We start from the raw sequence: 26,532 nt of genomic DNA on the forward strand, positions 1-26,532 counted from the left end.
AGATACAGCAAGTTGCTAGTCAAAGCGTGCCATTCCGATATGTCCAAATGGACATACATGGTCGAGTGATGTTCATGTAATCCGATTACAACAATCGGATACGATGATTTTACGAGGACAGTAGTACGAACACGGTAGAGAGAAGAAATTATTTACGGATTGAGAATTGTAATTAACAGCAACGAGTAACAAATATGTAATTAATTAGAATAAAGTAGCAGTAGAAGAATTATAAAACAAGTTAGATCAGTGATCGCGGAAGACAGAGTGCACTGTATAACGTCGAAATATACAAATCAAGAAATTAGGTCAGTGATCGCAGTATACACTATTACTAGTCTATGTATACGACGACCGAGATTTTGTCGTTTAGAAATATCTTCAAAACTAGGTACCTGACTTAGCTTTATGAAAGAAAACGTATTGGCAAAACTACGCATTTTTACATTTATTAAAAATTAAAAGCTTGAGTAAAATAGTCTTTTTTTTATGAAACTAGGTCATTTACTTACTAGGATATTTAAAAGTATGGAATTAAGTATGAATTACTAGTAGTACTATTAACATAATGGAATAACAATCATTACTTTCATAAACATTAGGCACAACAAAAATATTATTTGCAAATTAATAATGTAGAATTGTAGAATAACGTCTACCGCTACAAAATTATTTTAATCCACAGTCAGACTAGCTATAAATTTAACAAAATATCAGTTTTATCGGAATTAATTAATTTTTGAATCGAGTCACACGATATCATTCGATGACTTTGCGAATGCAGTACGATGATACGATTACTTTTACGTTGCGGCAATCACTAAAATTCGCTAAAATGACACTAATGACGTTTAAAAAGTGGCACGCTCGGCTTCATACAATTTTTGACACATGCTGCATCTATCATTATCTGTGTTTACTACAGATTAATTTACTGTCAGTCTGACAGTGACACTTAACTTTTTTAATGTCCCGGTCCGAAATAAACATTTACAGGCTTAGATTAATATTAATCTAAGTTTACAGGAATTTAATCTAAAATATTCTCATAAAAATAAAACTGTGTTTGGAAGTCAATAGACTTTGAATTAAAAAAAAATACTTGATGGAAACGTGACATTTTAATTTACACAATGTCAATCAGCAAATAGGAAAGAACAAACATTTTTATATAATGTCTAGTTTATTTAATTTAAAACCTCCTCTTCAATCAAAACCACTATCGAGACACCCTTGGGCAAACACTATAAAAGATATTCTTTCACATAGGATTAAGCATGCCCACAACTCTGCAAGAAATCCGAAGTATCCAAAGCTAAAAGAAAGGGTTCCAGATGCAGAGAGAATTCAATTCACCGTGATAGGTGATAGAGTAACTAAAGAATTTATCTATTGCGTGAACTTGGTCAAAGGTTTACACAAGTACAGATGGAAAAAGTTTGATGTCCCAGCTATTAGAGGTACACAAGTTTCAATTCAAAGTTTAGGCTGTGGTTAAGCGACATTAGGCATACCTAGACCTACATGAATCTTTTCGCTGTAGCAAGTCTAGCTAGGCCCCCAATCTGGAGACCGGAACGAACCGGAAAGTATGACTAGATTTGATGATCAGAGACTAGGAAGGAATCGAACCCAGTACTTTACCACTTTTGAATGTGTTTTGTTGGTGTTTCTAGGTGTAAACACTGTAGAATGGGAAGACGTATGGAGAAGTTTAAAACTCCAACATGGAGGACTAGCTCACTGCCTAAAATCGAGGGTAGCAGTTCTTATTGGCGACAAATTCCTTGGTGGTGAGGAGGAACTGAAGGAGTTGATCGAGTCTAAATACATTTATCACTTGATTCTCGATTATTGTAGTGAAGCTGTAGCAAACTTTGCCAGTTACATACGGTGCTCTGGGGTGATTGATTTGCAAGGTCAAGTCTGTTATGTTTAAAAATTCGTTCAATGATCAGCTATTTATTTATGCTTTGCGTTTGCAGAGATCGTGTGCTTATATGCACATAGCGATAAATGAAGAACACATTGGGACGTTAGTGTTTATGGTAAGAACAAAAAATATAACCTTGCAGTGGCGCCCAACGTGGAGCAAGTCTAGCAAAAGTCCTGCTTGTAAACAATCCAAAGTCACATCCAGCCATTCCTTTATTCTAGCTATATTCGGATATAGTGCCATACACCAGCGAGAATTTTCTTCGTCTCTGCAAAGATACCAGGGGCGGGTACAGCGGCACACCCATACACCGCATCGTGAAAGACGGGTGGATCCAAGGCGGTGGGTTTAACTTGAAGAACACCGATCTTGAGTGCGAGAACTTCATCGTACCGCATGATAGACGTGGAGTACTCTGCATGGCTAATGATGGAAGGTGACCAACTATAATTTTCATTGTTCTAAGTTCTAACTAAAATGTCAATTTACTCTAGCTGATTCTTACTTTATGATGGTTGCTTGCTATCCGCTGTGCCTGTTACATAGACAAAATTTTAATAACATTGTTGATGGCTATAATCGACCAACATGGTCACTTCAACGCTAGGGTATGTGCGCCGATGCAATGACATTAAATTTTAAGCACCATCGTTTTTTGTCTCTTTTGTGGCCAATGTGTTGGGGCATTAGACCCGACTGCTTTTCGTGACGCTTTACTTGTGTTTTGGGAACATTATGCTCCACTAAGTCCGAAGTCATGATAACGAAGTCATCTAAATATATGTATGCTTTACCTCCACATAAAATTCATTTCAGACATATGGACTGCTCAACACAATTCTTCGTTATCTTACAACCGGCACCATGGATGGCCTACAGATACGTGGCGTTCGGGCAACTTATTGAGGGAGATGAAACTCTAAAAAAGATTGAAGCCGTGCCCACCTGGTACGAATCCCCAAAGGAGGAAATCATAATTTACAAAGCTGGCATCTTTAACATGGAATGCCAGGATATCATGATAAATAAAGGCGCAAATGAATACATCGATGGACACATTGAAGACTTAAATGCACTGGGTGAACTACTTATAGAGGTCAATACCTGAAAATCCTTAGTGTCATTTTCCTACATAGATCTTAACTCTATTTAGCCATGATGTTTTTTGTTCTAGAATCTTATAGAAAGAGTTTACCTGGAAATTGAATTGAAAATGGTTGAACGTCTCACAAAAGAACTTTTGGGTGAAGGCGAGGAGGAGAAAGAGGGTGAAGCAGGAAATTTAAGAGCCACAAAACGGTACACTATTGTATTAACCTCTATATCGTTAAGAAATTGATTCATTAATGCTGTAATATTTTCATAGGTTCATGCGCAAAAAGGAAGAAATCGAAAAACAACTTCAAAGTCAGGCCAAGATGCCAAGTCAAGTGAAGACTCAACAGAGCCAAATTAGGGGCCAACCTGCTCAAAGCGCTAAGAGCATGCAGAGTCAATCAATGAAAAGTCAGGTTATGAGTGATGAGAACAACGAGTTTGACGTGGAGGAGTATGAGCCTGAAGAAACGACTTACAAACACCTGTCGATAGCCGCCACTCTCAGCCTGATAGTCAAACCGCAAAGGCCTTTTTACATCCCGTTGACCGATGTGCCATATCCCGGCGACGTTGATTCTACTTATGATTTGAAAAAGTTAGTAAATGAATTGGTATAACTTAAGATTAATCAGTAGCAGCGTAAGGGGGGGGCGGTGGGGGCGGACCGCCCCGGGTGCCAAGCATCAGGGGGTGATACAAATCGCGCAGATTAGTACTCACTGGCACATCTGCATGACAAATCTGCGGTCTATTCATGATAAGGGGGGTGATCGATACTTAAGGATGTCTCGAAGTTCATGATGATGATGATAACAACAATTTGGTGTTAACATCGGAGCTTTCAATTCATACATGCTGCTGGTAACATTTTACAGATTCCTACAAGGTCACTATTGCTTGGAAAGCGATTTAGTTACGGATGCTACCATAAAGACTCCCGCACAAATGAAGGTTTCGTTCCCGTCCGAAATATTATTTGACTTCCAATTTGATAATGAGAGTGAATCGGAGTCATGTAAGATATATTTCTTTATTTCATGTGCCTCATGTACTTAATCTGTCAAAATTAAAAGATTACACAATAATTAATTTAATTTAATCAACTTTTCAGCACAATCCTTAGAGTCGGACGACGAGAAAGAAATAAGACAGTATCTAAAGTATGTTATTTCCTATTTTTTCTATGGTTTTCCTTCAATACGTAAAGTAATAAATAAAGCACTGTTTTTTTATACCAGGAACAACGTAGACCGAGTGAGCTTTGCGGGTGGAGTGATTAAAACGATAGCAAGAGGAGCTGGAAAGTTGAACTTGTTCGAAAACGCTAGAAAGTAAACATTTACTTGTTTACTCGTATATTATTATTTTATTACCTTTTTTGTGGAAAATTAGACATACGTTTTGTCTTACAGGTCGGAACTAATAACTGATGATGAGTTGAGGCGACTCAGGTAAATATTCCCAGTGCTGCTGTACTAGGTAGATAGATTAACGAGGAATAAACAAAATCTCTTATAAAAAAAAATCTAATTTTGTCTTCCAGATTAGCGTCTATAGATTATAGACAAAGAGAAGCTTCACACGACAAGTAAGTCAGCCCCTATCAATAGCGATTAGAAATTATGCCTAACTACAACGCATCGATGCAGCATGCAGTTGTCGAGAAACATCTAATCGAATCTAATTAAAGCGTTACTTCCTTTACTTTTTTATGAATTCTCGCGTATTGTAGGCACCTATTTTTCACTTTTTATTTTGCATTTTATTTGTTTTTTTAGAAAAGTTTCTATTAGTATACCATTTGCCGATAAAGAAGTACACACAAAGATTAAAAGAAGACAGACTGGTTTCGTTCGCCCAGAAGATCTAGAGAAAATACACATTTTCAAAACTGAACAGGGCATGGAAGAGGAAGATATTGACACGCCTCGGTCAGTAAACAAATAAATAAAATCGCCGATTTTAGCTAAGCTAAAGTTATCACCCGTTACATCGCATTTATATAATAGGACATTTAGCATACCTACTGCTGAAAATAGATCCACGACCTACGAAATCATGTATGTAATTGACTGATATAAACTAACGTCACTTTTTGAATCAATCAGCCCCCCTAGACAAAATGCCATATGTGACTGTTTTATGACGAAAGTTGGACGAAATGCCTTATTTTTAGAGTATGGAGTTTCAGCGGATTCGATGTTCGATTCGATCAAAAAGTGCCACTTGTGTAGACCCACTGTATGTGTAACTACGATCCTATTTTTTTCACAGTAAAGTCCGAATCGCGCCATCAGCCATGGCCACCACGGCACCCCCGCGCCCGCTGCGACGTCCTACCGGCTTCGTGCGTCCCACCGACATCATCGACTCCGACACCGACATGGTTCGGCAGTCGGTGCTGCAGCGGCTGTACGATGACGTCACTTATGACGACGACCAGGGACCCACGCTGAAGGATTACAAGTACGTGTTTGAGTATTTGTAGAAGTTTCACAGTAAAGTACCTCCACAACTTCCACGCGCCTAGTGCGACGACCCACGGGCTTCGATTGCTTCACCAACATCAGTTTACCGGCGCTGTAGCGCTATAAGCTCTAAAAGCAAAACAAATTAATCATTAATTTTGTTTCAGACCATTTTCGGAGACACACCAGAAGAGCATTCTTCTTACTTTCTCACCCAATGCTCGAATTAGAAGTGAAGAAGACACGCGAGATAAGTACTTGCGCCACTCCATCCAAGTTGATCGAGACGAGGTGTCTTACGAACAAGTGCTCAACCTCCAACACGGCAAGAAAGTCGCGAGGAAAATCTCGTCTGACTACGTCAAAACTATAGACCAGATAGAACACAAAACTGAGGTCTCCTTGCGGAGCATAGAGTTCGCCAAATCCAGACCAGCGTTGTCTGTGGCAGAATACCAACTCAAAAACCAAAAATACCAAGAGGAATTGAGAATGTCGAAAGTGATTTCGAAATTGCAAATGAAAAGCACCACATCACACAGCGGTAAGAAGGCGAAAAAACGATAAAAGCCTATCTGGTGTTTAGGATAATAAGCTAGATGTCTAAGCTATCGTATAATATTAATTTGTTCTTTATGCAGGAAAGAAAAAACATACAGGTCTTAGACTGCCCGGTGATACGCCACTTTATTCTTTTTGCGACGTATGTTGGTTTGATAGTCCATGTTTCTTTGAATTTCTATTCGTATCTTTGTTTCACTCAATATTTTAATTTCCAGGGACTTGATTTGTCTCACATCCAAATGATGAAATAAACTGAAGAATTTTTAGAGTAAAATTTTGATTTTTCTAAATTTTAACATACCTACAATTTGTAATTCTGATATATTTTTCTTAATAAATTTTAATCCTTATGAATATTGTCAATTTTAATTTATATTTTATAAAAACTCATTGTATTATATGAAACATTTTATTAACACTGAGTACGTATAATTTCCCATCACATCGTAATACTACTAGGTACGTTTTTATTATACTATCACAATGTCAAGTTATGTACACGTTTCCTTACATATCCGTACAACACTTCGTCGCACTAACGACACCCACTCGGCGGTACCGACCGCTTTCACACATCTTGTCGTCGTGACACAATTGAGGAGGTGAGAATTGCACAGTAACGCGAAGGGCTCGTACGAGTGGTGAGTTCTCCCGCCGACTAGCACCGCCACTCAGAAGGCCTATAGTTGAAGGTGTGATGGGCTGTAATAGCCAGTTAGAAGGCCAATAGCTGAAGGTTTGGTGGGCCATAATGGCACAGTAATGCGAAGGGGCGTTTGTACGAGTGGTGGGTTCTCCCCGCCGACTAGCACCGTCACTCAGTCTTTTGTGTTCAGAAATGCCCGTGGCCGTGGCCGAAAGCGCTTGGCGCGGTCTGCGGTGGCTCAAGCGGCGTGTTGTTGTTTCCTTCGGCGTTGTTGTCAGCGCTGTTTCGGTTTTCCAGCTGTTGCTGCCACATGGACGCGTAGAAACCGCCTTGCGCTAGTAACGCTTCGTGGCTGGAAATAATGACGGGATTTTTAGATGTATTCAGATTGTTACGTGATGTGGGCGGGGCATGCGATATTTGTTTGAGGCAGTGTTAGCTCGCGCATAAAAAAAACCCTTTCAACTATCTATTCATCTATTCTAAAGTTGTTGAGCATCATAATTATTTGCAAAACCAGTCGTGGTCCAATGGTCGCGTCATGTGTGGTCTCTCAACGGAATCTATGGCAGAAACTTAGATGCAACTCAAAAGTAACTAGAAGCCTAGAAGTTGCAGTTTCGTTGCAATTGCGTTTCACCGTGTGTTCTGGGCCTAACTGTTTATTGCGATGTTAAAATCTCTGCACGACAATATAAAATCGGTGAAACGTAGTCATAAATACGTTTTACACTTAAAGTTACACAACCAACCAACACATGAATTATGCTATTAAATAGGTAGGCAGCTTCGCGCATAGGTAACTATTTTTATACAAGGTTAGTTATAAGATCTCTCACTTTCCTCTCTCGATGATTTCTCCCTCCTTCAATACTAATATTTCGTCAGCGTGTATGATTGTAGACAACCTGTGGGCGATTATGATTGTCGTCCTATTCGTACATACACGACCCAACGCCGCCTGGAAAAACAATCTTTATTAGTCAAGTGATAAAGCTTCATTCACCTTAAAAATATAAATAAATATTATTTATGACGTTTTATGTCAGAGAAAAAATCTATAAACAACTTGTTTTAAGGTTGCAAACGCTTGCTGGTTTTCACCAACAGTAGTCACTTTGAATAAATTATCTCACTTACTTGAATATTTCTTTCCGTATTCGTATCCAAAGCAGACGTTGCTTCATCTAATAATACTATAGCTGGATCTTTAAGAATTGTGCGTGCAATCGCTATTCTTTGTTTCTCTCCACCACTGAGTTTCAAACCTCTTTCTCCAACCTGAAATGAAATATAAAATCAAATGCATAAGGTATAAAATTCCGTGGGACATTGATACATATTATGCTATAGTCGTTTGTTACCTGAGTATCGTAAGCATCCGGGAAAGTAAGAATTCTGTCATGAATATCTGCATTCTTAGCTGCAGAAATGATATCAGCCGTCGGTGCATCCAGTCTTCCATATTGAATGTTGTACCTGCAAAAACGTACTTGATGACGCTACGTTCGAATATAAGGCCTTTCTCTTTTCATATTACAAGATATTTTAGCTCAGATACGACCAGTCAGTCGGAGCCACCAATATAAATTGTAAATACAACGGTCTCAAGAGGTCTACGTTTAATATTTGAATTTAAATTACCTGACAGTATTATTAAATAACACGGTGTCTTGCGGCACCACTCCAATATTGGCTCGTAGTGACGCTTGGGTCACGGTCCTCACGTCTTGCCCGTCAACCAACACCGCCCCCTCATTGACGTCATAGAAGCGGAATAACAGCCGCATAACCGTAGACTTGCCGGCTCCACTGGGACCAACCTAAGGAAAAAATATTCTATAGAGCACTGAATGGTAAAAAAACATTGCTTTTCGACCATATGGTAACAATAAGATTCAAATTATGATGGCAAAATATTCGACAGAGCCCTATAGAGTTTTAAATGTTTTGGTTCTAAGTGTTCCACTCCTCATTCCATTAGGGAGCAGAATCCACCGAAAAACCGCCGGTAAATCTATGGATAAATAGTGGATAGGACACTACTTTTACTTTCTATGAGTACCTAATTAAAATGCTGTTCCACCTTAGTTTGTAATTATGAAAAGCTGGTTCATTTTATCATTCGGTCAGTTCACTTTGATAAACAGAACCTACGAATGGCATCAAGCGTGAGAATTTCGTACGCAATTAGTGAGTTGTACGTACCAATGCAACAGTGCTGCCAGGCGGTACTTTGAAACTAATATTGTTCAAAACTAGCCTCTCTGGCCCATATCCGAAGGATACATGTTTGAACTCCACCGCTCCTTGTCACACACACTACCAAGTCTTAATTTTTACTACACAACTATTCATCAAGCTGAGTATAAGTCGTACGTACCAGAGCGACAGTGCTGCCAGGCGGTACTTTGAAGCTAATATTATTCAAAACTAGCCTCTCTGGCCCATATCCGAAGGATACATGTTTGAACTCCACCGCTCCTTGTCACACACACTACCAAGTCTTAATTTTTACTACACAACTATTCAACAAGTTTAGTATTACTCGTACGTACCAGAGCGACAGTGCTGCCAGGTGGTACTTTGAAGCTAATGTTGTTCAAAACTAGCCTCTCTGGCCCATATCCGAAGGAGACATGTTTGAACTCCACCGCGCCTCGTCGCACCACCAAGTCTGGGGCACCGACGGCGTCGCGGACGTCAGAATCCACGCGCATTAGGTCAAACATGTTCTCCATGTCGACAAAGTTCTTTTGTATGGCTCTGAGAAAAAAATAAAAATAAAATGTTTCGCGTTCTTCAAATATTAGGTAGTAAGGTATTTTTATCATTGATTTCTTTTCAGTCCTACATTTTCTTTACCACTGCAACTTCATGGTAGGCAGGATCTACTACTCCACCAGTAAAACCTATCCATTGATGACTAAGTTAGTCCCAAGGAAAATTGCACCACAACTATATTAGGAACAGAGGAAAAAATCTCTACAGGACTATTTCCATCTATCGTTCCCACTGCTGCAACTCCTGTGTAGCTAAGATCTGCAAACATCTCCAGCAGAAACCTAGATCGATATACAAATTATATTAAAACGCCAACTAACCTGTAATACGTGCCGAACCAGTTCAAAGGCACGTAAAGCTGAACGATGTAAGAGGCGAAAAGAACGTAGTCACCGACGGTCAACTCGTTAGTTTTCACTACCATGTGCACGCATAGTAAGGAACCAGCAAGCAAACCTGGAAGAAATACATTTATTTTGAAATTAATTAAGGGGTGAAGTAGGGAATGTAAGTTTGCATAGGATCACAGATATAGCATAGGATACTCATAAATATTTCGTCATTTTAAGGATATGAAAGCTTTGGTAACAAATAAGTATGTTTGATCGGATTTGTCGAATCAGAAATGAGGAAATCCGCAGGAGAACCAAAGTGACTGACATAGCCCGCAGAATTGCAAAAATCAAGTGGCAGTGGGCGGGGCACATAGCTCGGAAAGCTGATGGCCGCTGGGGCAGAAAAGTTCTCGAGTAGCGACCACCGTATCGCAATATATGCAGACGAAGTTGCGGAAGAAGCGATTGCAGGTAAATTTACATTTCAAGCTAAAATCTAGTTTTATGAGTTACAACACATTTCATGCTTTTAGTTAAAAGTGAGAACTACGCTCAGTGTTCACTGCAAGCGGCGAGCTCAAATATGACTAATAAAAACAGATGAATCACACTTACCGCCGCAAATAATAATGTTCTGCATAGTGTTCAGCATATTCAGCGTAATCAGAGACTTGAACTCTTCCTTCTGATAGTTTACAATGGCCTCCCTGTACGAAATGACTTCGTACGACTCGGCGCCATAGTACTTGACCGTTTCGAAGTTGAGGAGGGAATCGACGGAGCGCGCCTTTTGCTCATTGTCGGCGTTGTTCATACGCCGCTGGAACTTCGTACGCCATTCCGTTACGACGATTGTTGCGACTGGAAAAAGTGTTTTATTGTAGTGCGAAATAAAGTTGCATTTCTTCTAAAGCAAGACTAGCTGTTTGGAGTAATTTGGGTTTATCTGTACATTCATTACATTGATAAATTTCAAGAATAGTTGCATTTTATGAGATCTTAACTTAAATAACTTATACATATAAAAACAAACATAACAAGAGTACATAATTTATAATCAATAACATCAACTTTCCCTCTGCAGCTAGATAAACTGACGATAAAAACATAGGCGCCGATTATCTACGCTTATCATAGGCGTATCATTTGTTTATAATGCGCACTTATCATAGGAACATAATGCCACATATTGTACTACATGACGTCATGAACAAAGGACCCAGACGATTATTATATTGAAGTGGGGCATTCAAAACCATGTTTGTATAAAGGTACAATAGACAGCACAACAGCGGAAACGTTTTTGTTAAAATAGCACCTATTATAACTAAGGCTGAACTGCACCACCTTATTTTAACCGTAAAAATAACAATAACCGGTGCTTTTTGTATGGAGTTTAACAGATTTTTGACAGTAAGATGGTGCAACTCAGCCTAAGTGACGTCACAGCGTTTAGTTTATTGTGCAGCCGTCTGTATAATCGCCGCGCGCGCCGGTAAGTACTACTTAACGAAACGGAAAATTTAACTTCAATAAAACTGAGGTTTGTTGAGAAATGCAATTCCATTTTTGATGTTTTACAGATCCATATAGGATTTGTAATGTGGGAATTTTATAAAGATTGTATAAGATTGTCATAAATCAGTAGAAATTATAAAGAACTAGCTTTCCGCCCGCGGCTTCGCCCGCGTGGAATTTTGTCTGTCACAGAAAAACTTTATCGCGCGCGTCCCTGTTTCAAAAACCGGGATAAAAACTATCCTATGTTCTTTCCCGGGACTCAAACTATCTCTATGCCAAATTTCATCAAAATCGGTTGCGAGGTTTAAGCGGGAAAGCGTAACAGACAGACAGACAGACAGACAGACAGAGTTACTTTCGCATTTATAATATTAGTTGGGATTATAATTTGTGTGTAGAAGAATATTAGCGACCTGGCTAGCGCTTAATACAGCCAATGCATGAGGTATGGGAGCAGCACAGGATGGTGTTTTAGGACGTCAAACGTCAGCGAGAATTCAGATATGCTTCAGATTCGTATAGTTCCAAAATACTGAACTGTCCTACCCATGACATTGACAGCGGGGCGCCACCGTCAATACCGGATCGCTTGTTCCGATTTTTGCCATGTTGGAAACCATATAGTTGAACGATGGTAGCGCCCCCCTGTCATTGAGTTTGGTGGGACAGTTCAGCGTGGGTCATCTATATGCTCTGTCACGTCATAATATGTCAATGTCGCCCCTCCCGTGCCACGTGCCCATACCTCAGGCACTGAGTTAAACACTAGACTTATAGCATCATAATATAAAGATACAATATCCACAAAAATACTCACTTATGTAAAGAACCATAGTAGAGAAAACAATCAGTCCAAACCACGCATTGAACTGCAGCACGAAGTAGACGACAGCTATGATGATGTCCACCAAAGTAGGCGTGATAGAAAATAGAATGTATGACAGTAGATTGTCTATGGAATCCGTGCCGCGGTCCATCACGCGAAGCACTTCGCCCGTCTTCCGCGAGAGATGCCAGCGGAGAGGCAATTCGTGTAAGTGCTTGAATAGCTCTAACTGGAATAGAAATAAGAGCGTTATTGCATTGCAAATAATGATCAGCTATTTCACTGTGTCTGCCCTAAAAGTCCTTCAAACTAAACGATTTTGATAGGCTTATAGTTTAGTAGGCTTCTAATTTGTATGAGGAATAGTTATCACCTATTTTACTGCGCGTGCCCTAAATCCTTCAAACTAAACGATTTTATGGGCTTAATAGTTTAATAGACTTCTAAGTATGAGGAATAATGATCAGCTATTTCAATGCGTGTGCCCTAAAAGTCCTTCAAATTAAGCGATTTAGAAAGGCTTCTAATTTGTATGATACAAAATCGATGCTCTTTCATACTTATTCATACTGATTAACAGTGCGATTAAACTATCGATCGAAAAAAGTCTGTAGGCTGCGGGGACTCTAGCTTTTGTAGATACGTGTATCGACGATGACGTAATAAAACCACGAACTTAGAGGTAACACAGGAATTTGTGTTTTGTATGTTTACATTAAAATCTAATTTTGTTCAATCATCAAGTGTTATAAAAATGTATCGGATGGCTCATTTCATTAATTAATTTGTGAACAGATAATTGGGTGAATAATAATATGAGGTCATCTTAATGAATGTACAACTCATGATTGCATATTATTTCGTAATAATGTAAAAATAGGCGGGTAACTAAAGGGAAATACTTAATTAATTGATATTGGAATCGCAAAAATCATTTTATTAACACAAATATAACCTGCTGTTTTATCAGCAAACGGAATATAAGTTTCCTTCCTTGTTCACTGACTTCTTCAAGTTATAAAATAAAATTCGTACTAACGGGAAAATAATAAAGCCACAAGTTGACTTGAACATAATATTTATGGCATATTATGAATCCATTCTGATTCAAAGTAGTAAAGCATTTTTTTTACTTCTGTTCTAGGATTAGTTACTGAATGGAATAACCTCTTAACCCTCTAAGGCACAACATAATGAAAATGTTCATTGGTTTTCAATCTTATGAAGTGAGTAAGGTTCAATTTATGGTGGTAATTTATTAGCTAGATTTATAAAGGGTAAAAATAGCTTTTACTAAAATCACAGTCACACCAGCTTACCTGTAATTCCCTAGTAGTGTACTGCTGTACTTTGATCCACAGGAACGATCGCATGTTATTCAGGAACCCCATCCCGCCAGTGCCGCCGCCTTGCAGGAATTTGAAGAAAACGTACACTAGCACCAAGTCCCATCGGAAGGCCAGCGGTGGTAGCGATATGCTGTCCACTGTGAAATAATAAAACTTGTTAATAAAAGTACTTTTTACATCGTTTATTATTATTATCTAAGTCTAGCCAAACACTACAGACTTCTTGTCATCAGTCATCAGTATAGACATATTGTATGAAAGTGCACACATTAGTATCGGCCGATTCTTCATACAAATTAGAATCGGGCCCAACTCGGCCGACTAAAATTTGTAGTCTGCCAGTCGTATATGAAAACTCTTGAATTGATACGCGCTTCTTAACGCTTATAAAAAGCGCTTTTATACGTCCCAGTATTACTGTACTATAACCCTACTACTGCTTCGGGACAATAAATGGATCTAGTGTCCGACCGAATGTTCGGTTTCGGTTTCGTTTTCGGTTGAGTTTCGGTAAAAACACGAGTTTCGGTTTAGTTTCGTTTTCGGCGGCAAACTTGCCGAAACTACGACCGAAATCGAATGTGCATTCGGGAGTTTCCGCGCTGTTATCGGTCATGTTCGGCGCATTGAATGAATGAATGAATCCGATCAGAGCCAATGTCGTGATTCGCTCGCTTGTTTGTTTGCTGTTAGTTTTGTTGTGGTGGCGAGTTTTCGAGTGATTTATTTTGAATTTGGTAAGTTGTATCTCGTTTTATGTCGTTATAACATAAGAGCGGGTAGTAAACATTAAAAAAAAAATTCAATATGACTGATAAGAGTATAATCAAGTTTAATCTAACCTGTAAATTTTTTTTGGTTCGCGTACGATGCCATACGTAAACAAACATCAGTTAGGTAGTTAGTAATGACTAAAGTGCATTTTCATGGTGATAATATTATGGATTCAGAGTTTCAAAGTTCATTTTAGTATTTATCACCAAGGTATCCATGTGGGAAGTACAGTAGATACTAACTTACGTACTACCAATTTTGTTTTGAGAAATAATAAAGGTAAAAGACCCGACCATGGGACGAATATTGCGAGTAATAAAAAAAAATCTAGCTATAAATCCTTCTTTTTCTTTTTTAATACATAATTTGATACCTTTTAGAGTAAAAAGGCGCTTTATAAGTTCAATTTTAATGCAATTTAAAGAGAAAACAATAAAGAATGACTGATTATAATAACGTTTTCTTTATTTTTCCCTCAAAATATGAGCCTTTTGTAAGGAAGTTTCGGTTTCGGTTTCGGCCGAAATAGACATCATTGTCGAAATTCGTTTTCGGTTTCGGTTTCGGTCGTAAAACTAGTTTCGGTCGGACACTAAATGGATCAGTGCTGAGACTCGTATTCGTATCTAACAGCCGTAAATGATGATTATGGCTCGATTTGACTACTTACTGTGCTCTCAGAAACGCGGAATCTTGATATTAATGGCAATATTAGATTATTTTAAACTTACATTAATCTTAACCACAATAAATAAGGGATAACCCCCTGCTACGCCATATTTTTGTTTAATTTGAAGAAACTTTTTTTTCTTCAAAAGCTAAGAACTTGTTGCACGATGCCTGATAATATTTCTATCTGACACACGATGATATCCTACTAATATTATAAATTACTAGCTTTCCGCCCGCGGCTTCGCCCGCGTGGAATTTTGTCTGTCACAGAAAAACTTTATCGCGCGCGTCCCTGTTTCAAAAACCGGGATAAAAACTATCCTATGTTCTTTCTCGGGACTCAAACTATCTCTATGCCAAATTTCATCAAAATCGGTTGCGAGGTTTAACCTCGTAAGACCGAAGAGTAAATTGTGTCGACTTCTAAGTATCGCCGAATGTGCTTTCAGAAGAACGAATAATTTGAAGTAGTAAACGCCGAGCACTTCGAGTAAAAAAAATTCTATGTTAGAGATTTTCTTTTGCATTCATATTTTCAGGGGCCCTATATAATAGTGCATAGAGCTTATTTTAGGTGAAAAATAATAAAAAAATGTTTTCTCTNCACGGACAATAAATTAAATTAAGGGGTAGACAGTACGAAACACGTGAAATAGGTAGTTTGAATAATTGAGAATTTAAGAATTGTCGGCCGTTTGGTGTAGTGGTTCAGAATGTGCTACTATGCCAAGAGGTCCCGGGTTCGATTCCCGGCCAGGCAGAAATTGAAATGATGAATTTTAATTTCTGTGACGGGTCTGGGTGTTACTATGTGTAATATGTATGTATTTAAAAAAAAAAGTATATAAGTAGTATATCCGTTAGCTAGCACCCATAACACAAGCATTAAGTTGCTTACTTTGGGGCTAGCTGGCGATGTGTGAAATTGTCTAAAGATTTATTTATTATTTATTTATTTTGTACTCACGGCTTGACGTTTCTATTTTAATTGAAATGGAACGCGATAATTTAAAATCTTATACATACCGTCATACCAATCGAATCTTTAAATTTTACAAAGTTGCGGCGTCTATACCAAAGCTAGTCTGTGTTTTAAGAGGATGTGGGCACTACAATTTGTATAATGACCAACCGTGGGCAATCTTTGTTTATTTACGGGTGAAGCCGATAATGTTGCGATGGAACAGGATTTTGAGGAAGTGGGACTGATGATACTTGAGAGATCCTGAGAAAAAAGGAAACTGAGATGACGACGGTCTTATATTTAAAGACTAAACATTGTTGTAACTTGGCATTCGTGATTGAAACGCTACAATTGAAATACAAATTAAACATATTATAAGTCTATGTCGCCTTTTTGACGCCTGGATGCGGGCAGCGCACGACCGTTCACTGTGGAAAACCTTGGGGGAAGCCTTTTTCCAGCAGTGGACGTCATTTGGCTGAAACGAACGTACCTAAAAATGGACTATAAATGTGTAAAAAATGAAATAAATGGATTTTCATACCAATATTGGAATTAAATATTGGAAAAGAAAAATAAATCACTAAAAATGAGATTTCTGATAGCCCCTTTTTAGCAGTACCAGACAGGTAGGTAACCTACCAACTTGTAGACCCGTTAAAGCTGTGTTAAATATTTATGGAGGTAAAGATTGTCGACATCATCAGGGTGTTTGGTAAATGGGTATATGAGCCGACACTAGCCCATGTTAACATGGGCATATAAATGGTACGGTGAAGTCAGAAAATTGATATCTTCATTTTAACTATTTTAATTTTTATACAAGTCGGAATTTATAAAATTTATTTTGTATTTTGACACCTAAAATTAATATTAATTAATTATGCAAACACATAACTTAACTTTTCATTAAATAAATTAATAAAATTACTACTACATAATAACCACACACACACACACACCACACATACACACACACCACACACACACACACACACAATTTTCAGTTCCTACTCGTAAAATAAGTCAATAGATATGCATGGTATTTCCTAGCTGTATAATTTCATAATGTAAATTATTGTAAATGGAGAGCGGGGTTTTCTAACACAAGTATCTACTTATACTTAAAAGAAAACCCCAATCGAAACCCTGTTTTTTCAAACCTGATTCTGAATAAACAATTTTGTATTTNCTATCACTTTTTTCTTTCGATAGGCGCAAATTTTTGAACTTAAATTTATCGCCAAAGTTTTAGTTCCTCTGATGGCACATCCGGCGATACTTCGAAGTCACCTCCGAAAATGTCTCGGCGTTACTGACTACAAAGTTTCAGTTCCTTCTGAGGCACATCCGGGCTTACGAGGTTAAGCGGGAAAGCGTAACAGACAGACAGACAGACAGACAGACAGAGTTACTTTCGCATTTATAATATTAGTTGGGATAAATAATATTATAAATACGAAAGTTTGGATGTCTGGATGTTTGTTACTCTTTCACGTAAAAACTACTGAACGGATTTTGTTGAAACTTTACAGTATTATTGTTTGTAATCCAGATCAACATATAGGCTATAATTTATGCCGATCTATGACACAAAAATTCACGCGGGTGAAGCCGCTAGTAACTTATGTAGTTGTAATAAGTACGACTGTGCAACAATAGTCTGATTAATCTAATTAAATGACTGTGACATTGAAAATTACTAAATCTTAATGATTTGCAAATTCTTTGTCAAAGTATTTGGCTATCTAACTGGATTTAACCCTATTAAACCTAATTAGCAGATAATCTTGTTAGAACTTTCCGGCCGTTTACGGTGACTCATTTTCATACAACGATATGGCTGTGACGAAACCGTGATACTTATCTTTTATGAACATATTAATGCATAAAGTAAAGAGGTTCTTTTTATTTATATTATTACGAAACATAAACGTGTAGTCAAGTCACGACTTAATTTAAGACTTTTGACTTTAAAACAAATTAGTGAGGTTTAAAATACTACCATTGTAGGTAGGTTCTAAACATTTTCAGCCCACCAGCAGTGCTAGCAGATAATTTATTGATAGGCTTTTTTCTTTTAAAATGTTCCAGGATGTTAGCAGTTGGTTATGTAACATTATAGATTGCTAGTTACATCATATCTGTTAAGGAGTGAAGTTTATCAGTTCTCATTCAAGAGCAGTCTATTAGGTAAAGATAAGAAGGCGGGGCTTATTCACTTTACTGATCGGACGTAGATTTCAACAAGGATGCGCGTTCTAAGACTCCCCGAATCCTCAGTATCGATTGATGATGTACATTATGTCCTTATGGACATACATATTATTGTTATTTTAATGACAATATTTACTCATGCGATTACGCATAATTTATGCAAATATTCCCTTTATCCATAGTAAAATGTCCTTTATAAATATTGTACTTAAGTTTCATTACTCTTTCTTGCAAATTAGTACAAACATGACATGAGTAATTCCCGGCAATGCAATAATGAACCTTAATACATACCTATAAGCTTGTTGTAGATAGGCACGTATAGGTTGATGACTCGGCCGGCCAGCAGAGCCAGGATGCAAATGAAGACGTACACCTGAAGACATGCACTCTTGCGCGGCCATAGGAACGGCAGGAGTGTGCGGAGTTTGCCGAATACATTGCGGAATGTCGATCTGTTATCATCCTGCAGAACGAGTTAGACAATTAAGTATTTTGATTGTTTAGCAATAAGGTTTAGAATCACTTTAATTCTGCAGGGGAAATTAGACGATTGAGTATTCTAGATGCTTAGAATCACTTTGATCTGTTTTCGTCCTGCAGGGGAAATTAGACGATTGAATATTTTGATTGTTTAGCAATAAGGTTTAGGATCACTTTGGCGAAGACCATCTGTTTTCATCTTGCAGAGCGAGTCAGCCATAAGGGTAAGGCAATAAGGTCTACGACTAAATTGACGAGGAGAATCTATGCATGTTATCTTGTCTTGATATAAACACGCAGTATAAATTAAGTGAGAGTCAAACCTATAACTTTATTATCATGACTCATAGATGAGGGGCATGAGTTGATGTTAGAGTTCAAATAGTAAGTAACTCAAGTCAGTAATTGTATTTGTCTCCTTTGGTATTTGGTACAGTATCTCTGTGTGTTAGTTACACCTTTGAGCAGTGTGCCATTTTATGTGTTAAAAGTACATAGGACCATTTCATATAAAAAATACGTAAAAAAATTGCTCCTCACTGGGGTATAGTAATAGCGAAACTCCATCCAATAGGCCTTAACGAGTTGTTAAAACGTTAGAAGAAGCACTAGTTAAAAGGTTATGTTATTTACTAACTTTTATTTTAGAGTGTGCTGAGTTTATAATGTAGTAAGACGTTTATACATGCAAATCACCTGATTTAATTTAGTTTTGAACACGTGTTTATCTCCGGAAGCATTAAAATGATTTTGATATGGACATGACATGACACCTTAACCTATTAAAAAATCTAAATAAAATGGTGACATTTTTGACGCCAATGTCATGTTTTCTTTTCGAAAATTTGCTGCGCAAAAGTTTTATCAATAGCGCTCACACGAGGTTTTATAAGGCAAATATTATTTCTGGTAAATAAAAAGAACATGAAAAGATAACTGGCGTTTTGAAATTTTATTTTCCGCGGGCCAGAGTTTTAGCTGAGGCCCTAAACAGTAAAGGCTTCCACAGATCAAACGCGGGTCAGAAGCAGTGCGGGTCAGTTGGGCCCGCGTTCGCGCCGCTTCTGTCCCGCACCCGCGCCGCCTCGTTTGTATTTCGGCAGTTGCAGTGCGGCGCGGTGCGGAGCGGTTGGAGCGCGGGCCCGCGTTCAAATTTGGTGTGACATACTTCAAAGAGTTTCTTGTATTACAACTTGCGCGGGCCCGCATTCAAACTGCGCAGCTACTGCCCTGCGTTTGGTCTGCCCAAGGCTTAAACTACGACAGATGGTGAAAACGCGGTAGTTACTACCGCCTACTACCGCTTTAGCGTTGACCAGTTGGCACCACAGGCCACAGAGTGACAGGACTTTACTCGCCATTTGCGTAAACTGGTGACCGTAAATACGATATCCTTTATTTAGAGATCATCATTATCATCATTTCAGCCATAGGATGTCCACTGTTGAACATAGGCCCAGAACATATTTGAAGATACGGCGCTGTAAATAAACTCACCCTAGGCGGGACCAGTCGTCGAGTGTCATCGCCCTCAAGGTATTCGAACTGATGCATGATACCGGGCGCCTTCATGCCCAGCACAAACATGATCATGCAGGATACATAGCGGCCGACGAACAGAGCCATCTCTAGACGGTCTTGAAGACTACAAAGAAGGAATTGGGTCAGAATTCATTGGACTATTCCATAATGATAAGACTGTACTTTGTTGCAAATAAATAATAACTCTTTAATTAAATGATTCTAAGTTAGAGTCTTCGGCGCTATTCGGGACTTTAAATATACTGAGTTAAAGATCATAGTTCCACTCCAGTACAGATGTCCTTTGTGGAAAATATAGGCCTCTCCTTTCGTTTACTGTGTTCGAAAATACGAGCACTGTTACAAAATAAGTAAAAAGTTCAATAGATCAAAGTTTTGGGATCCAGATCAGTAAACATAATGTCAGTAAAAATAATGTCATTGATAACTTACTCCTTTAAGCCCCACCACCATCCTTCTTTGTTTAGGTTCAAGAATGATAAGTTCTCTGAAACGAATATCAACGCCCAAAATACTAGTAGGACAAACCCATGCCCCCTGGGTGGTACAGAAGGCAGTAGGAACCGCTTCTCCAGTATGGCTAAATACGCCGATAAAGGGAATATTACGAGCGTCACTACTAATGCCACAATCTGCAACAAAAAATAAATACATATTGTAAAAATTACTTTGTATTAGATAAAAGATAAATACGCAATTCGCATTATTTATCAGTTTAATTATCGAATTAATGATAGTTTATCATACATTCCACATAGGTTTGCCTGGCTTTACTTGCATGCATTACATCCAAACTAAATATTTTGTATTATAAAAGTATTTCAATGTAAATTATTATTATGTATCATATTTGAAACATTGGAAGCTAATTGCCGAATACATACCATATAACCATAGATATGTCCTCCTTTAAATAGAAATGATTGTAGCAGGAACCTTATCACAGCCAGCACAGGTACAAATAGTGTAAAAAATAATTGGACACCAAATAAGCGTGAAGATCTGACGTCCACTACTTCAGTTGCATATCTGTAACATGAGAAAATAACTAAGCACTAATGGCTGACCGCGACTTTTTCCGTTCTACTAGTCTAATGGAAACTAAATTAAAAAAAGGTCCTATGAATGGTTTTCATTGCAGGCCTATGTAAATTGTTTAGTGAGTAATTTTCTTTTCAATCTATTACAATTTACTAGCTCACTTATATGCCGCATTTTGGATTACTNTTTTGTATTTTGTATGAAAATTTAAAAAATAAAATGATGATCAAATTTCTGACTTCACCATAAATCATTTATATGCCCATGTTAACATGGGCTAGTGTCGGCTCATATACCCATTTACCAAATACCCTGTAGATAGACAATGAGATTATTAAAAAAAATCGATGTTCATCGTTATTTAAGTATGTTTAAATCCGTTGTCTAGTACCCATAGTAGGTACAAGCTTTGCTTAGTTTGGGACTAGAAGCGCAGTGTAAAATATCCAAGGATATTTATTATTTACTAGCTTTCCGCCCGCGGCTTCGCCCGCGTGAAATTTTGTCTGTCACAGAAAAACATTATCGCGCGCATATTTGCTTACCGTTTAGACCTACCCTGGACTACGACAAACATTTTAAAACCAAAATCAGCTCGACCGGCCCAGCCGTTCTCGAGTTTTAATCAGACTAACGAACATCAATTCATTTTTATTATTCAGATTTCAGCCATAGGACGTCCACTGCTGAACATAAATGCCTCCAATGATTTCCATATTGAGTAGTTGCTACTTACTTGCTTGCAAATTCCATATTTCTTACACCACTTCGGCAAGTTCCCATGTCAAACCCCATCATTTGCGTACTATTTACACCTTAGCTATGACCTTTCGATTCCCTTTGGCTATTATCGAGTTTTTCCAACAAAAACTAAGCATTTTAGAACGCGTATTAACATGTTAACTACTACGCAAATGATATTTAAATGTCGAGGTAATTAAGGCCGGTATGTATAAAGGATCGCATGGATGAAGGCTCTAATGTTGAGACCGGTTTATAAATAAACAAAAAAACATGTATTTGTTACTGTAAAAGCTCGAACTATGGTTAATCTTAAGATTTAAGTGTAAGTCTTAGGATTTACCGACGTCAGTTGGTAAATGTAAGTATTTCTGAAAATACAACGATTTTTTCGAGCTTTTACCATTCGAATTCAGTATATGCTAGGTTTTACCTCTGTCAGCTGGTAGATGTTGGTTTTAGGAATAAAACAATGAGTAATTCTTAATTACTTACTTTAATCAGTTATTAGACAAAACATACACAGTATTATAAAGGTATCATATGATAGTAATAAGTACAAACGAATACCAACTTCTTATATTCGTTTTGTGTTGTAATTGTTTATAATTTGTGCTTACTGTGTTCAATAAATTCTATTTCTTTCTTTCTTTCTAACTTATTTTGAAAAACCGGCCAAGTGCGTGTCGGACTCACGCACAAAGGGTTCCGTACCATTGATCTATGATTTTTTTTAAATTTAAGTTATTTGTATGAAAGATTACGCGGTAATAAGCGGTTTACGATTTACGAGGTATTAAATATTTTTTTTTCCACTTTGGAAGCGTCTGTCACGCAAACTATTCGGTTTAGAAAAAAAATATCTTAGAAAGCTCGATATCATTTTTTAAGACCTATCCATAGATACCCAACACGTATGTGTTAGATGAAAAAAAAATTTTTGAGTTTCAGTTCTAAGTATGGGGAGCCCCCAATATTTATTATTATTTTTTTATTTTTGCATCAAAATCTTAATGCGGTTCACAGAATACATCTACCTACCAAGTTTTAACAGTATAGCTCTTATAGTTTCGGAAAAAAATGGCTGTGACATACGGACGGACGACGGACAGACAGACATGACGAATCTACAAGGATTCCGTTTTTTGCCATTTGGCTACGGAACCCTAAAAACACATAACTTATATCTCTGAATATCTCAATCTCTATCATATCAATTAGCTTTTCTTTGCCGCCTACCTATTAGTCAAAATATCATAGCGTTTTATACGCCTGTATGAACAGCTTCCTTCTTTGTAATGTTCTTTGCAGTTTTTACTTACTCTAAACGGCTGACATGTTTTGTTTTTCAACATTTACCGTGCCATTAATGTAAATCCTAAGATTTACCAACGAAATGGTGGTAAGAGTTCGAATCGCAAACCTTTTGGGACATATACCATTAGGAATTGGTAGATCTTAGGTTTTACTGGAATATCTTAGGATTTACTGCAATTCGAACTTTTACAGTAACATATTCACGCAGAGAATCAATGACTGGGAAAGTGTGAGAATGAGATTGCTCGATGGACCGATGATCGCTGTGCAAATGCAAAATTTGGCGATAATAGCTCCATGGTAGAGCCGTCGGACTTGCACTGAATTATGACTGATTAGGAAAGAGTGAGATTACCTACCCCATAGACGGACGACCTGACCAGACTTGTACTGGATTATGACCGATGGGAAAACATAATTGGATTACCTACACGATGGACGGATTACCTTATATACAAATGCAAAATTAGGTGATAAGTCGTTAGTGGCGCCATCGGACTTGCACTGGATTATAAGACTGATGGGAAAACAGAATGAGATTACCTGCAAGATGGACGGACGATCTAAAGGTTTTTATGGTGGCGCCATCGGATATGCACTGAATTTTTTCTAGTATTTGTTATTATTAAGTATTTGTAGTAAAACTACTTTTCCCACAATAAAAAGATGGTCTAACTGCATGATTATTCTGTAACTTCTAGGTTCATACAATTAACATACATTAACATAAGCAGTCATACATATGTTAATATTATATTGGCACTTGGTTCTCAATGCAATAAATTGGTATTAAATAAAAAGCTTGTATAAAGCACATTGATCGTTAAATAAATTAATAAACTATTGAATTAATGTTTATTTCAAATACGTGTTAAATCAATGGAAAGTTAAAAAGCTATGTAGTTTAAACGGATTACTAATGTTAGGCCAAAAAACGTTTCCCAAATTATCACATCGCAAACAACGTTTCGCAAATTTTCATTTGGCAAATTCTCATTTGGCAAAGCAACTTATTGCAAACTTTTAATTCGCAAATGTTTTTTTTGGCATATTATTGTTTAGCAAATTATTCTTTGGCAAAGTATGGTTTGCCAAATGTTTCATTAGGCAAAAATATTTCACGATAAACTATTTACAAAATAATTTGATTGGTGCATAGAATGGTATACAAATTAGCTTGTGGTTATTATTTTGTTTAGTGGGTAGTTAATATAAAATTTGTTCTACATTAATTTCCTTATTTCATTATTTGTATCGACCAAATGATTCATTAACAATAGAGGTGAATCATTAAGGGTCACTGTTCTAACCTAACCTAACCTACTATTTTCTGCAATGTTTTACATAAAAATATTGTGAAAACCATGATCAAGTGCCTTATGCTTTGATTTGTGGGTAGGTAACGGTGGGTAAGTATGTGAAGTGTCAATTTGACCAAACAAATTATTTGGGATATAATATTTGGCAACATAAAACATTTGCTATATAAACATTTGCCAAGTAAAATTTGGCCAAATGATAATTTGACCAAATGAATTAGTTGCGAAAAGTACAGTTGCTAAAAGTTCATTTGGGAAATGAAACTTTGGCGATAAGTTGTTTGCGAAGTGAAATTTGGCGAAAAGTAATTTGGCCAAACGGAAGGATACCGCCGCATTTTACTGATAATAGTGATAAGATATTATAATAATAAAGCATGATTAAATTTATATAAATTCAAAACTCATTCAAAAGATCTGTTACACTTGATTAAATGATAAAATTCAACATCACTGGTATTATTGCTATGTGAGATTATTTATCTTGAGATAGCATATAGATTGTAATCCATTGCAATATTTATTCAATGGATAAATTGTTAAATTGCAACTCATTGATTTTCAATAACAATTTATCAACACACATAATTATAATTAGACAAACCAAAATTTTGAATTATAGGTCCTAACTACTAGTTAAAAACATGACCAATGACAACTGAACATCAAGTGATATTTAATTTTAAAGTGTTATTTAATATCGGCAGAGATAAGACCTACCAAATATGATGGGGTCATCAGCAGTCACGTGTGTCCATCAAATTCAAAATAAACTTGATACAATTTGTTATACAACTATTAATGCATAGTACATAAGTTGAACTAGTTTGGTTTTTATACCAAACCATTTTTATATTCACATAAAAATATTAATATACTTCAATTTTCAAATCAAATTAAATCATTTGAAATATAATTATAAAGGAACCTACATTATTAATTAATTCAATACTGTTTTTAACATATTTTTCTCCTATGTATTCTAGTAAGATTCTTAATGGAAGAATCCTTTCTACCCAGAAAATATAAAAGTAACTGCATGTTATTTATTTACTATTTCCAATACGATAATGTTATTGTTTATGGAATAAATGACTATGACAATGACTACTCTTAATTTTACTATTAGATATAGAACATGGTTTAAACTACTTTAAACAGTAACTTACCTCTTATACATGACTATCTGTATAGCTCCAAATACCATAAGGAAACCTCCAATAATAATAGCAGATACAGTTTCCATGAAGCATTGTGATATGCCATGGTCCACCCACACTTCCCCCAGGGTGACATTGGGGGGACAGTAGCCCATCATTGCTATAACAAAAGAATATTTCTCTTACACTTCACAATACCGTTAATTTATAATTCCCAAACAAAATAAACTACCCACTGAGTGTGTAATCTTCATAATTCAACTTTTAAGAAATATTATAAGTGTTAACGGACTAAAAAACAATTGTTAACTAAACTGACTACAATACTGTCCTAATCATTTGCGCGTTATATATATAAGTTCAATAAATTAAGTAAAATCTTGAATCCAAGTCGTAAGGTGTGATTGTAATACGATCTTCAACGGACCATAGTTGCGTGCGGCAGTAAGATTTATGTAAATTTCATAGAACAACACTTTATTGCGCGTTTTCCGTAATAGCAAATGTGTACATTAAAAGTAATGTAGTCAAAAGTACCATTAACGAATTTAGAATTTGTACTCACTGTTAATTTATTCGGGGAACACGTGGATAACAATTTTCCTGCCTATTTGTTCTTTGAAGTATTATATCACCGGCATGCTAGCGCTCAATGCCTTATCAAAAAGCCATATTCATTAAAATTAAAAATTACGATTACGATTGGAAATTTGCAATTGACAGATACTGACTGTCAGTCAGTCAGCCATTTGACGGATGACAATGTCAAGTTGAC

The 26,532-nt window shown here is 37.0% G+C and overlaps 2 protein-coding genes across 4 annotated transcripts; one reads left to right on the plus strand and one right to left on the minus strand.

Moving 5' to 3' along the window:
* Nucleotides 1-1,133: 1,133 nt before the first annotated feature.
* On the plus strand, nucleotides 1,134-6,670 carry LOC114364591 (uncharacterized). Of its 3 annotated transcripts, XM_028320794.1 has the most exons (17): nucleotides 1,134-1,460; nucleotides 1,677-1,903; nucleotides 1,986-2,048; nucleotides 2,158-2,372; nucleotides 2,753-3,032; nucleotides 3,111-3,235; nucleotides 3,303-3,629; nucleotides 3,910-4,049; nucleotides 4,146-4,194; nucleotides 4,273-4,365; nucleotides 4,447-4,485; nucleotides 4,578-4,622; nucleotides 4,813-4,965; nucleotides 5,309-5,500; nucleotides 5,670-6,046; nucleotides 6,144-6,205; nucleotides 6,282-6,670. In XM_028320794.1, exons 1-17 carry the CDS (start codon nucleotides 1,175-1,177, stop codon nucleotides 6,315-6,317), a joined length of 2,709 nt encoding a protein of 902 aa, XP_028176595.1. In that variant the 5' UTR covers nucleotides 1,134-1,174; the 3' UTR covers nucleotides 6,318-6,670. The 3 variants fall into 3 exon arrangements, with proteins under 3 accessions (XP_028176595.1, XP_028176594.1, XP_028176597.1); XM_028320793.1 differs by having other exon boundaries at nucleotides 6,144-6,667; XM_028320796.1 differs by lacking the exon at nucleotides 4,813-4,965 and having other exon boundaries at nucleotides 6,144-6,667.
* On the minus strand, nucleotides 6,505-26,474 carry Hmt-1 (ABC transporter ATP-binding protein/permease Hmt-1). The gene is made up of 16 exons (XM_028320797.1): nucleotides 26,323-26,474; nucleotides 25,767-25,917; nucleotides 21,064-21,208; nucleotides 20,612-20,811; nucleotides 20,135-20,282; nucleotides 18,449-18,620; nucleotides 13,498-13,664; nucleotides 12,170-12,407; nucleotides 10,447-10,692; nucleotides 9,817-9,952; nucleotides 9,271-9,478; nucleotides 8,357-8,535; nucleotides 8,077-8,191; nucleotides 7,853-7,993; nucleotides 7,552-7,673; nucleotides 6,505-7,064 (listed from the first exon to the last, which is right to left on the minus strand). The coding sequence occupies exons 2-16, from the start codon at nucleotides 25,913-25,915 to the stop codon at nucleotides 6,899-6,901; spliced, it is 2,532 nt and encodes an 843-aa protein (XP_028176598.1). The 5' UTR covers nucleotides 25,916-25,917; nucleotides 26,323-26,474; the 3' UTR covers nucleotides 6,505-6,898.
* Nucleotides 26,475-26,532: the final 58 nt, after the last annotated feature.

Source organism: Ostrinia furnacalis, unplaced genomic scaffold (genome assembly GCF_004193835.3).
Source record: "Ostrinia furnacalis isolate ACB-3 unplaced genomic scaffold, ASM419383v2 OfSCF7452, whole genome shotgun sequence".
Taxonomy (NCBI): domain Eukaryota; kingdom Metazoa; phylum Arthropoda; class Insecta; order Lepidoptera; family Crambidae; genus Ostrinia; species Ostrinia furnacalis.

What these genes read in the sequence shown, in the direction of transcription:
- LOC114364591 (XM_028320793.1), top strand. Translation starts at nt 1,175, where the DNA reads ATGTCTAGTTTATTTAATTTAAAACCTCCTCTTCAATCAAAACCACTA. An exon ending in TGCATGGCTAATGATGGAAG is followed by an intron (nt 2,373 to 2,752) that starts GTGACCAACTAT and finishes AATTCATTTCAG; the next exon opens with ACATATGGACTGCTCAACAC. An exon ending in GAAATAAGACAGTATCTAAA is followed by an intron (nt 4,195 to 4,272) that starts GTATGTTATTTC and finishes TTTTTATACCAG; the next exon opens with GAACAACGTAGACCGAGTGA.
- Hmt-1 (XM_028320797.1), bottom strand. Translation starts at nt 25,915, where the DNA reads ATGATGGGCTACTGTCCCCCCAATGTCACCCTGGGGGAAGTGTGGGTG. An exon ending in TGGTTCGGCACGTATTACAG is followed by an intron (nt 9,479 to 9,816) that starts GTTAGTTGGCGT and finishes TTTTTTTCTCAG; the next exon opens with AGCCATACAAAAGAACTTTG. An exon ending in ATACGGAAAGAAATATTCAA is followed by an intron (nt 7,674 to 7,852) that starts GTAAGTGAGATA and finishes TTGTTTTTCCAG; the next exon opens with GCGGCGTTGGGTCGTGTATG.